This window comes from Aquarana catesbeiana, linkage group LG04, assembly GCF_042186555.1.
Source record: "Aquarana catesbeiana isolate 2022-GZ linkage group LG04, ASM4218655v1, whole genome shotgun sequence".
NCBI classification, from domain to species: Eukaryota; Metazoa; Chordata; class Amphibia; order Anura; family Ranidae; genus Aquarana; species Aquarana catesbeiana.
In genome coordinates this window covers 47,581,013-47,597,777 of record NC_133327.1, presented here as the reverse complement: position 1 = coordinate 47,597,777, position 16,765 = coordinate 47,581,013, and the positions used below count along the sequence as shown (strand labels likewise).

The 16,765-nt window shown below is 43.4% G+C and overlaps 1 protein-coding gene across 1 annotated transcript in view; it reads right to left on the bottom strand.

The window, feature by feature from the left end:
- Nucleotides 1-16,765, bottom strand: part of PKHD1 (PKHD1 ciliary IPT domain containing fibrocystin/polyductin) — a 908,610-nt gene that overhangs the window by 144,841 nt on the left and 747,004 nt on the right. The window contains exon 60 of the mRNA XM_073625162.1: nucleotides 4,713-5,724. Within this exon, the coding sequence (XP_073481263.1) occupies nucleotides 4,713-5,724 (1,012 nt within the window). The remainder of the gene's footprint in view (nucleotides 1-4,712; nucleotides 5,725-16,765) is intronic.

Sequence of the window (16,765 nt, the reverse complement as noted above, 5' to 3'; positions counted from 1 at the left end):
CATTAACCCCTCCCCCCACATCATTCACCCTGACTTCCACATCATTCACATTGCATTCTGCACCAGCCACTCTCATTCCCATCCCACCCCCCACCCCCACCATTATCCAATCCATCACTCACTCCACCCCTCGGTGTCGGCCGACTTTTAGCCGCACTTCGGCCACGCCAAGGAGGAGGGGTTGGCACCACCATACATGCTGGTCCAGCACCCTCCACTGCCTTCACTACACTAGGAGCAGACACAGACTTGACAACCACACTTTCTGGAACTGACTGGGGAACTACAGACTGGGAGGGACACTGACACCACAGCCGGCCTCACTGACACTAGGATTCCCTGGTACAACCTCTGCCAACCCAGACTCTTCTCTTTCCAGATGGTAAAATTCCTCCACAAGCGCAGGCTTATTGTGCAAGCCATGAGGGCACTGGCTATAAGGGCAACCAACCTTATCATAGGTTACCTTTAATGATGTTACAGTCATTCGCCAGATGCCCCAGTTCCTGACACAAAGAAAACTTCTGTTCTGGACAGTTAGAGGAGAAATGTCCCTTGACTCCACATTTATGGCACAGCTTAGGTTGACCAGGGTAAAAGACGATAATCCTATCTCTACCAATAAAGGCAGGGCAAATGCTTGACCACATTCCCACACACACTAAACCTCATTGATACCGACCCCCCTCCCGTCCAGATTCCTCTATCATCCACAATCTTTTTTAGTGGGCACAAAGTTTCACCAAAAAACAATAAAGCCCTTTAAGCGCTGAAAGCTGGCAGTCATTGAAAAACATTATCATGTCATAACCAATATATAAAGAAATATAACTGGACCCCAGTGCAGCTGCCAACCTCTGGAGAAAAGTGGACAACAAGAATAAACAAAATTGCAGCGCTCGATGGGACCAGTAAATGAAGAACTATTGCTGATTTATGTACTAAATCAAGTTAATTTATTGGATGCACACAAAAAATTTAAATTGTAAAACACAACTGTCAAATGAAAAATGAGATAAAAAAGAGAACTTAATAGGATTAACTCGTTATCATAGTTGAAGTACTCCGAAATTTAGTGTATACGATACCACCATAACTCCAGATGACAAGGGGTTAATGTCAGCAAGTGTGCTCCAAGTTTAATTACGGATGTCAGGCTCGCTGTGCTCCAGGGGGTGTATTGAAGACCGCACCACTGGACGTCCAACGGTCAGGCAGGTTGATCAGGCGGGCTCAGACCTAGCGTCTCTTTTTGGTAAAAGAGCAGCCCAGTAATCTTAAGTGTCTGTTGATGTGACTGTGGATGGGTTATCTAGCCAACATGACCAGACTTTTTAAAAAAATTTCTGACATCCTTCATTGCAGTAGATGTCTTGTAATAAAGGTAAGTTAGAGGTCACCAGTTATATCCGAAACCGAATAATAGGAGGGGAGGATTTTTTCCAACACATAGCTCCAGAGAAGAGCCAGTGAGCTGTCATCAGGGCCGTCTTCAATATCGATTGGACCCCGGGGCAAACATTTTCTTTGCCCCCTCCCACACATAGACTTAAGCTGGCCATAGTCAGATCCATTTTCTTTCCTGCAGCCAGGGGTTGCAGGAAAGAAAATCACTTGATTCCCTCATTAAGACAGTCAGTGTTGACAGGGGATTCCCTCAGGCAGGAGCCATTGTCAGTGACAATGAACACGGTTATAACAGCCGCTAGCAACAATCACATGTAAAATCTGGCATGGTGGTTGTACCAAAGTTGATCAATCGATTCAATCTGATTCATCTATTGCTGGCTTTATCTAAAAGACGTTACCAACGTAAGCATAATTAATTGGTTCCACACCCACTGATTGGTTACTGTACACCATTACCGCTCACTGATTGATTGCTAGAGGTTACTGCACACCATTAATGCTCACTGATTGGTTGATGGAGGTTACTGCACAACATAAATGCTCACTGATTGGTTGCTAGAGGTTACTGTTCATCATTAACGCTCACCCATTGGTTGCTAGAGGTTACTGCACATCATAATCACTCACTCATTGGTTGCTAGAGAATACTGTGCATTATTACTGCTCACCCATTAGTTTCTAGAGGTTATTGCACATCATTGCAGTTTACTGATTGGTTGCTAGAGGTTACTGCACATCATTAATGCTTACCCATTGATTGCTAGAGGTTACTGCACATCCTTAACACCCACAAATTGGTTTGTAGAGATTACTGCACAAAATTAACATTCAGTGATTGGTTGCTAGAGGTTACTGCTCATTATGAACACTCACCCATTGGTTGCTAGAGGTTACTGCATATCATTGATGCTCACTGATTGGTTGCTAGAGGTTACTGCACATCATTAACACTCACCAATTGGTTGCTAGAGGTTATTGCACATTATTACTGCTCACTGATTGCCTACAATTCACAATTTCCTTCGTCTGGAAGTAGCTCTGGTCCTGCCGCTGCTTTATTAATCTCCGAACGCTGCTGACAGGAGAAGGGTGAGGAAGAAGAATCCATACACAGCCCACTCTGTGTCATTAAATGCTGTGTTGCTGACCGGAGAAGGGGGGTAAGTGTGGGAACATAGAGAGCCCGACTGCCTCACTCCCTGCCACTGCCGTTCTGGTTGCGGCAGAGGGAGAAGTGTGACTTGCGGCCTCTAGCACATACAGCCCACAGCGTTGCCTTTCCCCTGTCACATTGTGGCTGCTTGAATTACCCAGCTGGGAGGGCAAGCGATAGGATCGACTGCACATACTACACCTGGAAAAATATTTGCGGGCAGTGTGGGCTCAAGGGGCAGCTGCTTTGGGCCCAACAACAATGACTGGGCCCAGGGCAGCTGCCCATTTTGCCCTGCATTAAAGATGACCCTGGCTTTCATTGACTGCCCCCCCTATCCACCCCCAACCACACAGTACTTCATGACATTATGACATCAGTCAGTGGTACCCTGCCAGGGTAGATGTCACAAGGTGCCTGCAGTGCTGGAGGGCACCGGGTAGTTTGCATACAGGTCTGAAAGCAAAAATCTAGTCTTGTCATTCACCCCTTGGTAAATGTACTCTTGCAAAAAAGAGTTCATGTGTACCTTTAAACAGAAGCAAGCTAACAAAGACATTTTGCAAAGTTTGATGCTATCAGCAATAAGAGCATATTCTCAGAGAGTTGTGAACATTACCACACCCCGCTGGAGAGAAGACACTTCAGCTCCAATTCTATTTCCTTCTTGCTGCCAGCGGAGTTGAATCATTGAAACAGATTTGACACTGCATGTTTTCAGCCATTACAGCTCTTCCTCTATGTCAAGCCGAGAATAATGTGACCATTGACAGGCCACAGACAGGGTTGAGTAAAGTGTAATTTCAGGACTTTGTTTCTAGACAAAAGAACTTTTGGTAGAAAGAAAGAAAGTCTCAGCGTTTGTCTTTGAAAAGGGCAAAATAAAAGGAATGACCCAGTTCGTTGTGATGGACCCCGGTGCTGATCAGCCAGAGATTCTGTACACCAGTTCTGTGTGTGGGTAGGTATGAATTATGTGTACACCACTGGAAAGGAGCTTCACAAACCATGATAAATATGAGAGATTCCACCACCACAATGGAAGCATACAGTTATGCTATATCCTTAAATCAACCTTGTCATTAAAATAAAAAATTCCACATAGACATCTAGTAAATGTAAAAAGAAACTGTGGATATATAGCTTTCCTGCTGCCCACACTATAGAACTCAGCTCCAGTTATGAGAAATCATCCTCTAAAGTCATTAGGAAAACCAACACTTCTGGGAGTGCCGATGCCCTGGGTCCTCTGCAGCTCTCACTGGTTCCTGTCTTCCACATCATCACAGGAGACAGCAGTGATGTGGAAATCAGAAGGAAGAAACTGTGAGAACTGTTTACCTATGGAGGATTTCTCAAGATTGAACTGGATGTTGACGACATTAACAGTGAAAAAGGTAAGTCTCTACAGTCTTCTTTTACAGGTAATGTATGTGTCCTTTTGGATTTATTTTAAATGTTTAAATAATTTTAAAGTGATGTTTTTTATTTTTAATTAATTATATAAAATCTTTAATTTTACATTGGGTATGCAAGGAGCACTGGTGCCACAAAAAAAGCACAGAGTAAAGCTGTTTTCTTTCAGACTGTCAATCTCTAACTGAATCTTGATGCGCCTCCTCTTATAAAAAAGAGCAGGTGGAAGAAAGGTTCATTCAATCCTCTAATCATTTAATTATCTGTAAATTCCAACTTCCACCTACTAGGTTCTATAAACAACAGACTTAAGACTAGCCTGGTAAACAATGGGCTAAAACTGCACTGGATCATACCAAAAGTAGTGCAACTACTCTTTAAAATTGAACTGCATCAGATCGCATGGTACCATGTTATCCCATGCAGGCAAACACACTGCTTTACAATCTGCATTTGGGGTGTCATAAGGATTATATTGAAACCCACAGCAGATTGCATGCCCAGTGCATTTTGAACGCGGTTCACATAGACTTACCCAGTGAAAAAGTTCAGTAGAGCACAACCGTTGGGTTGTAAAGCAGAAATATTCTGCTTATGTAAGAAGTAAACTGGTTGCCAGTGTTCACAGGCTCCATTCAGTTATCCTTTTAGCCTCACTACATAGCACAATAGGGCTTGAAACATTGTTACTATAAAATCACATGATTATCAGTATATTAATCAACATAATTACCTGCTTCTGTTTCCCAAATCCGGTACAGCCACCATCATATAATCAATCTGCACACTGAAGGTCTTCTCCAATTCTCCTGTCTGCAAGGCACTGATAATGCTGTTGGATATGTTCTGCAGGTCCCTTTGTGTTGAAGACGTTGCTATTCTTTTGGAGGAATTCATTGGGCTCAATACATTAGGTTCCTCTATTTCCACAATAAGTAATTCCAATTTGCTCTCTTGTCTGTGTCTTTTCTTTCTGTCAATGTCTTTTACGTTGGTACCAGAGTGACGTCTGACTCTTCTCTGTTTCTGGATTATGGACGGGCAGTGCCGTTCACGCTTTGAATGGTTGTCTGTGATGGTCTTTAATGTTGAAGCTTGACCCTGGAATATCTGCAGTACTCTTACTTGAGATGGATCAATGTTCAAAAAGTGTGCCAGTTTCAAGCCTAACTGGTTGTAAAGGTCTGTGCCAGTTCCCTCAACCACATAGAAAAACAGGTGAACAGATAGCTTGGTCCATATCTCTAGTGGCTCATCTCCTTGCAAGATAACATACAACAAGTTCTCTCTGAAACTAAAAAAGCTTGAACCATGTTTCTGATGTTGAAAGTCAGGTGCTATGTCATAGAGAACTGCGGGATACCTTTCTCCTCCTGAAACAATATAAAAACTATCTGGAATGTCGTAAAATAGAGCCAAGATAAGTTTGGTGGAATTCTGAGCTCCATGAAGCTGAAGTTTTAATGCCCTTGGAGATGTACCTGTAAAACAAACTTTAGTAATTTTGTTTGCTGGCAAGATTGAGTAAAAGGTCTTATGACTTGTTATGTTACAGCACTGATCTTGAGTAGTTCCTCCACTGACAAACACTTGAGCAAAATGATCTGTTATTGCCAAGATTGGACCAATTGGGTCTATAGGTGTAATAATGTTTTCAAGAATTACGACACTGAGGTCCGACTGGTGACACATGTAAGCCTGGGAATTCGATTTGTAGGTACACTGGCCATCTGTCCGATAAATTCCTGTGAAGAAACAAGTCGGAATTATTGTGTTGTTTCCAAAGACATGTTTAGGTCACAACAATTAAAATTTTTTTTTTTTTTTACACATTTTTTTTTTATTGGGTACAGCAAGAAAAGATTACACAGTACAAGTGCATTTCAAATTAGTACAAGGGTTTGTGTGTGTTGCTGTCTGTTGGTGTGTGTTGCTGTCTGTTGGTGTGTGTTTGCTGTCTGTTGGTGTTTGCTGGGTTGCATTTTGGGGACTTTTCCTTTTAGTTTTTAATTTGCCTTTTGCTGTCACTTTTTAAATAGCTTTTTTTTTTTTTTTCTTGTTTCATCAGTCTATCAATTAAGGGGTGTGGTTAATTGCTCACAGGTGCCTATTTAACTTGTTGTAGGACTCAGTCTGAGTGTGCTCAGTTTGAAGCTGTGGAGCTTGGTGTAAGTGGAGCTGGATTAAGTGGGAGTTAAAAACAAGAGTTTAAAACAGGAGGTTATAACAGGGGTCATAGTACCTGTGTAGTGTGAGTATCTGAGTGTTGTCTGAGTAGTGTGTGTGGATCGTTAGTACTTGTGTATTGTGTACCTGTGTATTGTCTTGTCGTGTACCTGTGTATTGTCTTGAGTATTAGTGCCAGGAAGCTAGTTGTTAGGTAATTTGGACAGGGTAAAATCCCCAAATCCTCACCAAATTTAATAGGTACGATGCCCGGCGGGTGTGGAGAGGCGACTCTTTGTACATCTTGCCGCATGTATGCGTTCCTTGATCATCCGATCGAGGGCGAATACTGCTGTGCAAAATGTAAGCACATTGTTTCCCTGGAAGCCCAGGTTCTGAATCTGGGGAAGCAACTGTCAGCACTGAGAAGTCCCTCCATACTAAAGGTGAGCCAGAAACGTACACGGCAGGTGCCGGCAGGGGCCAGCACAGAGGCGGGTGGAGACAAAGAGGTGCAGGCACTAGCAAAGAGTAGATGGGTGACAGTCAGGAGGGGTAGAGGGGGAAGTGCCAGGGAGGCCGATCCAGGACTGGAGCATCCCAATAAGTACGCTCCATTGAGTGACATTGGTGTAACCAGTCAGGGACCAGCACTGCTGGAGATGAGGGACTCTCCTAGCTGCCAGGGGAAGAACTCCTCCAGTGAGAGTGGGGGGGGCAGCAAAGGGAAAGGAAAGACAGATTCTGGTGGTAGGGGACTCAATTCTTAGAAGGACAGAGAGGGCAATCTGTAACCAAGACCTGAAGCGCCGAACAGTATGTTGGCTACCGGGCGCTCGGGTTCGGCACATCACGGATCTTGTGGACAGATTACTGGGAGGGGCTGGGGAAGACCCGGCTGTCATGGTGCACGTTGGCACCAATGACAAAGTCAGAGGCAGATGGAGTGTCCTAAAGAACGATTTTAGGGACTTAGGAGCTAAATTGAGGAAAAGGACCTCCAAGGTAGTGTTCTCAGGAATACTACCGGTACATCGAGCCACACCAGAGAGGCAGAGGGAGATTAGGGAAGTAAACAAGTGGCTGAAGAGCTGGTGTAGTAAGGAGGGGTTTGGGTTCCTGGAGGACTGGGCCGACTTCTCAGTCGGTAACCGGTACTATAGAAGGGACGGACTGCACCTAAATGAGGAGGGTGCAGATCTGCTGGGAATGAAGATGGCCAAAAAGTTAGAGGGGTTTTTAAACTAGGCGATGGGGGGGAGGGTCCAGAGACAGTGATAGCCAGCGCGGAAGATATTCCAGAGGGTAGTATTGGGGGCATTAGTGGTAGGTTAACCAAAGCACAAAAACACAAGGTGAGTATAGTAGCAAGTCCAAGTTGCAATCTTGAAACACCCAATACGAGGACAATATGCGACCGGTCTAAACTATGTGGCATGTTCACCAATGCCAGGAGCCTGGCGGACAAGATGGGTGAACTAGAGATACTGTTGTACAAGGAGGATTTGGATTTTGTGGGAATTTCAGAGACCTGGTTCAACAGCTCTCATGATTGGCTGGCAAACATTCAAGGGTATACCCTATACCGCAAGGACAGAGAGGGTAAAAAAGGGGGAGGGGTATGCCTATATATCAAGAATAATGTACAAGTGAATGTGAGAGATGACATCACTGAGGGGGCTAGGGAGGAGGTGGAATCTTTATGGGTAGAGCTCCAAAGGGATGAAGCTAAGGGGAAAATAATACTGGGAGTATGCTATAGGCCCCCTAACCTGAGGGAGGAAGTGGAGACGGATCTCCTATCACAAATTGGATTAGCAGCAAGGATGGGAAGTGTTATCATAATGGGGGATTTTCATTATCCAGACATAGACTGGGCGGAGGGAACCGTGCATTCATTTAAGGCTCGCCGGTTCCTTAGTGTCTTGCAGGACAATTTTATGGGTCAGATGGTAGACGCACCAACTAGAAATAAAACATTACTAGATCTACTGATTACCAACAATACAGACCTGATAACAGATGTGGAAATACGGGGCAATTTAGGTAACAGCGATCACAGGTCAATTAGTTTCAGTATAAATCACACAAATAGGAGACATGAAGGGAACACAAAGACACTGAATTTCAAAAGAGCCAACTTCCCTAAACTACAAACCTTGCTAAAAGGCATAAATTGGGATAAAATATTAGGAACAAAGAATACGGAGGAGAGATGGGTTTGCTTTAAGAGCATATTAAATAAGGGCATTAGCCAATGTATCCCATTGGGTAATAAATTTAAAAGAGCGAACAAACATCCTGGATGGCTTAACTCCAATGTAAAAATGCATATAAAAGCAAAGGAGAAGGCCTTCAAAAAATACAAGGTTGAGGGATCATCCACAGCATTCAGAATTTATAAAGAATGCAATAAGAAATGTAAGGGTGCAATTAGGTTGGCTAAGATAGAACATGAAAGACACATAGCGGAGGAGAGCAAAAAAAATCCCAAGAAATTCTTTAAGTATGTAAACAGTAAAAAAGGGAGGACAGACCATATTGGTCCCATAAAGAATGAGGAAGGACATCTGGTTACAAAGGATGGGGAGATGGCAAAGGTATTGAATTTATTCTTCTCCTCAGTCTTCATGAGTGAATCGGGGGGCTTCAGTAACCAAAACTGCAGTGTTTATCCTCATGACACAACACAGGAAGCACCTACATGGTTAACAGAGGACGGAATTAAAATTAGACTTGAGAAACTTAACATTAATAAATCACCGGGACCAGATGGCTTGCATCCGAGGGTACTTAGGGAACTCAGTCAGGTGATTGCCAGACCGTTGTTCCTAATTTTTACAGACAGTCTATTGACTGGAATGGTACCAGCTGATTGGAGAAAAGCCAATGTAGCACCAATATTTAAAAAGGGCCCAAAAAACATCCCTGGGAATTACAGACCAGTTAGCCTAACATCAATAGTATGTAAACTCTTGGAGGGGATGATAAGGGACTATATACAAGATTTTAGTAATAAGAATGATATCATTAGCAGTAATCAGCATGGATTCATGAAGAATCGTTCTTGGCAAACCAATCTATTAACCTTCTATGAGGAGGTGAGTTGCCATCTAGATAAAGGAAGGCCCATAGACGTGGTGTATCTGGATTTTGCAAAAGCATTTGACACAGTTCCCCATAAACGTTTACTGTACAAAATAAGGTGCGTTGGCATGGACCATAGGGTGAGTACATGGATTGAAAACTGGCTACAAGGGCGTGTTCAGAGGGTGGTGATAAATGGGGAGTACTCAGAATGGTCAGGGGTGGGTAGTGGGGTTCCCCAGGGTTCTGTGCTGGGACCAATCCTATTTAATTTGTTCATAAACGACCTGGAGGATGGGATAAACAGTTCAATCTCTGTATTTGCAGACGATACTAAGCTAAGCAGGGCAATAACTTCTCCGCAGGATGTGGAAATCGTGCAAAAAGACCTGAACAAATTAATGGGGTGGGCGACTACATGGCAAATGAGGTTCAATGTAGAAAAATGTAAAATAATGCATTTGGGTGGCAAAAATATGAATGCAATCTATACACAGGGAGGAGAACCTCTGGGGGAATCTAGGATGGAAAAGGACCTGGGGGTCCTAGTGGATGATAGGCTCAGCAATGGCATGCAATGCCAAGCTGCTGCTAATAAAGCAAACAGAATATTGGCATGCATTAAAAGGGGGATCAACTGCAGAGATAAAACGATAATTCTCCCGCTCTACAAGACTCTGGTCCGCCCGCACCTGGAGTATGCTGTCCAGTTCTGGGCACCAGTCCTCAGGAGGGACGTACTGGAAATGGAGCGAGTACAAAGAAGGGCAACAAAGCTAATAAAGGGTCTGGAGGATCTTAGTTATGAGGAAAGGTTGCGAGCACTGAACTTATTCTCTCTGGAGAAGAGACGCTTGAGAGGGGATATGATTTCAATTTACAAATACTGTACTGGTGACCCCACAATAGGGATAAAACTTTTTCGCAGAAGAGATTTTAATAAGACTCGTGGCCACTCATTACAATTAGAAGAAAAGAGGTTTAACCTTAAACTACGTAGAGGGTTCTTTACTGTAAGAGCGGTAAGGATGTGGAATTCCCTTCCACAGGCGGTGGTCTCAGCGGGGAGCATTGATAGCTTCAAGAAACTATTAGATAATCACCTGAATGACCGCAATATACAGGGATATGTAATGTAATACTGACACATAATCACACACATAGGTTGGACTTGATGGACTTGTGTCTTTTTTCAACCTCACCTACTATGTAACTATGGTTTAAACATGTTAAGAATATTGTCATAGTTATAAATAAATGTTATTGCATACAGTCAAAGATTTCTTGCTGACATTTTCCTATGCATACATTATACATTACCACTGTGGTAAGTAGAGGTATTAGGTAATAGATTTGTATTTAGAGCTCATAAGACTGCAGATCCACAGTTGGGAAACTTTTCGGTGGTAACCACATATAAACATAGCTGATAACATAGAACATATAACAGAACCTTTTAGCCAACACCATTAAACTAAAACTTGGCCTCAAACAGAAATATAAACTTTGGTCTCCATTATCCTGCTTCAATCCACCCTGGCCAATGCTAACTCAAACCACGCTACATTTTACAGAACATTTTACAGATGCTATACCAGATCATGTCATAGAAGTCATACATATTTCAATTCTTTGCGCTTTGCTTATTTCAGAACTTATATATGCTGACCAGGTCTTAAAAAATGTTTTTTATAGTAGGAAACAGGGGAGTTGATTTTATCTATCAGCATTCAGTAGTGAAGAGTGGATTGGAGGTCAACTAGGTGAAAGCCTCTGTGTCAGTACGGTTTTGGGGTTTTTTTTTTGGCTTCCAGTAAACACGTTATTTCCCATCTTGTGAAAAAGGCAGCTTGACTACCATTTCCTGGCTGTATGCATGCAGTGGGTATATACAAAAGGCAAATGCAGGAGAGAGGCAAAGTTGTCTATGTCTAGCTTATGTATGTAGTATAGTATCAGTCACTCACCAGTATGTTTTGATGAAGATCACAGTTGCTTAAAGCGGAGTTTCATTTATTTTTTTAACTTAGACTTATTGTAATGCCCACCCATACTGCTGCTAACACTTTGCAATTTTGTCAGAAAGTACCTTTTTTTTAAATGTTTCCCCTGGACTTCTGGTCGTGGCAACTACATCATCATCCTGACCCGTGGACTCCTGGAATATCTATGTCATCGATCCCAGGAGTCTTTGGGCAGCTAAGGTTTCTCAAAGTGTGTCTCGCAGTGTCATTACTTTGCAGGCGCAAGACCGGTGCATGCTGGGTAGCCAGCTGCAAGGAAACCCGGAAAATAGTGCAGGCCGGCTTTAGCTACCATGGCCTCAGCCGGAATCCAAGGAGAATAGAAAAAACAATGTGTAGCAATGTCCAATGTGGATGATGTCGTTTACAACCATGTTGATGATGTTGTTATTATAATATGGCTTATCAGACTGTACTTCCTCTTTAAGGTGTATGTGTGGACCTAACATTTTTTTTCTCTTTCTTTTGGATAGACACTGAAGAAATAGATGCCCTGCCAAGTTTTGTTTGCCATTTGTACCCTCTACATATAAGAGCTGAAGGTTAACCTTCCAATACAGACAATATTTCTGGTGACTCCAATAAAGAAAAAAAGCATCCAAAAGGAACTGGAACTTTAATGTGAGTTCATTCAAAGTAGTGAGAAGGCAAAAAACATTTGACAAGCTCATTGGCTCAGATTAGGCTGCTCACAACAGACACGGCTACAAACCAGTGGGTACCCCAGCAGGTTTCCAAAAAAAAAAATGCATAAAAAGGTATAAGGATTTACTGTTTAGACTGTTTTATTTTTTGGTTTGGCACTTCTTCCTTTTATGCAAATTATTCTGGTGACAACTGTCTAAAAAGGAGATTTCCCTGACTATGATTTCTTCTCATTTCCTGTTGTGCTCTTTGGGGCAAGAAGTGAAAGGAAAATCTATGCAATGGGACACAGTCATTAAATATAATCTGAGAGGGGCTTCAGCCCTTTCCTTCTCTAGCCAAAAAAAAAAAAAAAGTTTTGGTTGTATATACACTTTAAAAGTTTTAAAAAAATCTTCACTTTAAAAAAATAAAAGTGAAGATACCCTTAAGACCACCCACTATACCATTTTGATCACTCACCTAATATTATCTCACCTGACTTATCAAGGCATGGACTCCGCTAGACAAAGCATCACACTGCCTCTGCTGGCTTGCTTTCTTCCCATACTGCATCCTGGTACTATCTCTTCCACAGGTAAGCAACATACATGCACCCGGCCATCCACATGATGTGAAAGAAATCGGGATCAGCAATAACTTGAGCTATAATAGCTCTTCTATTGGATCAAACTACACAGGCCAGCCTTCGCATCCACATGCATCAATGAGCCTTGGCCACCCATGACCCTGTTGCCAGTTTGCTGGTTTTCCTTACTTGGACCCCTTTTGGTCGGTCCTGACCACTGTAGACTGGGAACATCCCACAAGAGCTGCAGTTTTATGCCCTGTACACACGGCCGGACATTGATCGGACATTCTGACAACAAAATCCATGGATTTTTTTCGACGGATGTTGGCTCAAACTTGTCTTGCATACACACGGTCACACAAAGTTGTTGGAAAATCTGATCGTTCTAAGTGCAGTGCAGACTTCTCTAGTCGCCCCCCCGGATGTTCCCTGCATGTACTTTTTGAACATTTATTGTACACTTTTTTCAGATGCTAATGTGATAATGTCAGCACTGTATTCGGTATTACTCTATGAAAATGGTGAGGTGGGTCCATGATACCCTGGGCTCACAGAAAGTGGGTTGATCTACTCATCAGTCAACCTGGAGGAGCAGCAGTGCTCTTCCAGGTCCTCCTCTTCTGGAATGCCCTGTGGGTGCTCCAGGCCCCTCCTCTTCATCGGGTGCCCCCAAGGAAAGCCTCTTACCATGGGGGCACCCATGCGGGTTCGCTCCCGAGTCCTGCTGCTTAGAATATTTGTGAATATTTTTGGAAAATTAGGTGATAATTTATCAAATGTACAGATGTTGATACTGTTTGGGGGGGCTGTCCCCTCAAAATAACACAGCCATTAATGTCTAAACCGCTGGCAACAAAAGTGAGTACAGCCCTAAGTGAAAATGTCCAAATTGGGTCCAATTAGCCATTTTCCCTTTTACTGTTTGGGGAGGCTGTTTGACTTTGGTCTCTATGTGATTTTTTTTCTTTCTTTCTTTTCTCTTTTTTTCTTCTTTGTTGTTTTTGTTTTTGTTACCTACAGTATCTCACAAAAGTGAGTACACCCCTCACATTTTTGTAAATATTTTATTAGATCTTTTCATGTGACAACACTGAAGAAATGACACTTTGCTACAATGTAAAGTAGTGAGTGTACAGCTTGTATAACAGTGTAAATTTGCTGACCCCTTAAAATAACTCAACACACAGCCATTAATGTCTAAACCGCTGGCAAGAAAAGTGAGTACACCCCTAAGTGAAAATGTCCAAATTTGGTCCAATTAGCTATTTTCCCTTCCCGTTGCCATGTGACTCGTTAGTGTTACAAGGTCTCAGGTGTGACTGGGGAGCAGGTGTGTTAAATTTGGTGTTATCACTCTCACTCTCTCATACTGGTCACTCAAAGTTCAACATGGCACCCCATGGCAAAGAACTCTCTGAGGATCTGAAAAAAGAATTGTTGCTCTACATAAAGATGGCCTAGGCTATAAGAAGATTGCCAAGACCCTAAAACCGAGCTGCAGCACGGTGGCCAAGACCATACAGCGGTGTAACAGGACAGGTTCCACTCAGAACAGGCCTCACCATGGTCGACCAAACTAGTTGAGTGCACGTGCTCAGCATCATATCCAGAGGTTGTCTTTGGGAAATAGACGTATAATTGCTGCCAGCATTGCTGCAGAGGTTGAAGGGGTAGGGGGTCAGCCTGTCAGTGCTCAGACCATACGGTGGACACATTGCATCAAATTGGTCTGCAAGGCTGTCGTCACAGAAAGAAGCCTCTTCTAAAGATGATGCACAAGAAATCCTGCAAACAGTTTGCTGAAGACAAGCAGACTAAGAACATGGATTACTGGAACCATGTCCTGTGGTCTGATGAGAGCAAGATAAACTTATTTAGCTCAGATGGTATCAAGTGTGTGTGGCGGCAACCAGGTGAGGAGTACAAAGACAAGTGTGTCTTGCCTACAGTCAACCATGGTGGTGGGAGTGTCATGGTATGGGGCTGCATGAGTGCTGCCGGCACTGGGGAGCTACAGTTCATTGAGAGATCCATGAATGCCAACATGTACTGTGACATACTGAAGCAGAGCATGATCCCCTCCCTTCGGAGACTGGGCCGCAGGGCAGTATTCCAAAATGATAACGACCCCAAACATACCTCCAAGATGACCACTGCCTTGCTAAAGAAGCTGAGGGTAAAGGTGATGGACTGGCCAAGCATGTCTCCAGACCTAAACCCTATTGAGCATCTGTGGGGCATCCTCAAACGGAAGGTGGAGGAGCACAAGGTCTCTAACATCCACCAACTCCGTAATGTCGTCATGGAGGAGTGGAAGAGGACTGCAGTGGCAACCTGTGAAGCTCTGGTGAACTCCATGCCCAAGAGGGTTAAAGCAGTGCTGGAAAATAATGGTGGCCACACAAAATATTGACACTTGGGCCCAATTTGGACATTTTCACTTAGGGGTGTACTCACTTTTGTTGCCAGCGGTTTAGACATTAATGGCTGTGTGTTGAGTTATTTTGAGGAGACAGCAAATTTACACTGTTATACAAGCTGTACACTCACTACTTTAAATTGTAGCAAAGTGTCATTTCTTCAGTGTTGTCACATGAAAAGATAGAAGAAAAGATTTACAAAAATGTGAGGGGTGTACTCACTTTTGTGAGATACTGTATGTGTTATAAAAGCTGCTGACCTTTAATAAGGACACTTACCTGTCCAGCGAGCCTGTGATGTCGCCCCTCCCAGGCCGATCCTTCCATTGGATCGGGTGCCGGTGCCGCCATCCTAACTAAGGGAAACAGGCAATGGAGCCTTGCGGCTTCACTGCCCATTTCCTACTGCGCATGCGCTAGTTGCGCTGCGCTTTGTGAATGGCCCTGTGGTTTTCTGGGACACACACATGTCCCAGAAGACAACGTGGGCAGCTCACCAAAGAGGAGGAAGTGAAGGAGCAGCGCAGCGGAATAGGAAGGGGCAGATTAGGAAGACTGCCTAGCAACAGGCATTTCTGGTAAGTAAAAAAAAAAATTATTTTTTTCAAATTTTTTTTTATATTTTTTTTTTGTAGAACGTTAATGTAATTTTTAATTTTAGGGTGGACCTCCGCTTTAAGAGAGGGATCAAGTCAGTTGTACTGTAATTATAATGTGCTAACAAGGGACATGCTGATAGCAGGAGTCAGCAGAGTTATTCAGTATACTGCTTCTCTTTTCACTGTCCATTCGCAGGCTGGGGCAGAGATGGGACCTGTATGTATTACTTAAGCCCCTAGCACATGCGCGTCATAACTTACTGATGTTTACTCTGGAACCTGTTGACAGAAAGAATAAAAAATAAAATGTGAGTGTGAGCATGTGACTGTGCCTAGGCACTCCTTTGCTTACAGCCTCATAGCTGTATATCTGCAGTGTGAAATGTAAGGCACTGCTGTCTCTGACTGCTAAATTCAGGAGATTTGGGGTGAGATTTGCTGATGTCCGCACTGTGTTGCTCATTGTTCTCCTTGTTGCACACTCTGACCTGAGGAAGAAAAGCTCTGCCTCTACAAAGATGGCCACCTCTACACACACAGGACCGGCGCAGAACAAGACAAGGTGAGGAAGAAAACAGGACAATACAAGCTGCAGAGTAGAGCACAGATGATGGTGACTAGTCCTTTGCCCTCTGCCTGCCTTTGGGCACAACTTCCAGATTTTTCTCCTAAAATATAAAAGAGGTTATAGTTACCTGCTCTGTGCAAGGATATTGCACAGAGCAGTCCCTTACCTCCTGTGAGGGCACAGCTGGACTGTGTGCATCCTTAGACACACACAGTTCGGCTCAGCCACACACCCCACTCCCTTCTCACTGGACTTGACTGACAGCAGCAATGGTTCTCACTGCTCTCAGTCTGTCCCGTGAGAGAAAGAAGAGTGACCAGCACTACTGCAGTCGGGCACAGCACTGGATTGAGGGAGGTAAGTATTTAAAGAGGTGGGGGTAAAGGAACAGCAAGTGGAAGGTTTTTTACCCTAATGCAGGTAAGGCTTTAAGGCAAAAACCTTTTGACTTCAGATCGACTTTAACTGCAGCTGAGAAAAATCAGGTCTCTTGCCCTACCAAACAGGACTCTGCTGTGTGGCAGAGCTGTGTAAATCACAGGACTGGATGGACACAAATAAAAACCCTTTGGCAGATTAAACGGCCCTCATAAATGTATTGCAACTGTATATTTAGTTGTGTGCTTGAAGTTCCACTTTAAAGTGTAAGTTCACCCTTCAAAAAGATTTGTAAAAAAAAATCCCCCAATGTAATTCTATATCCAAT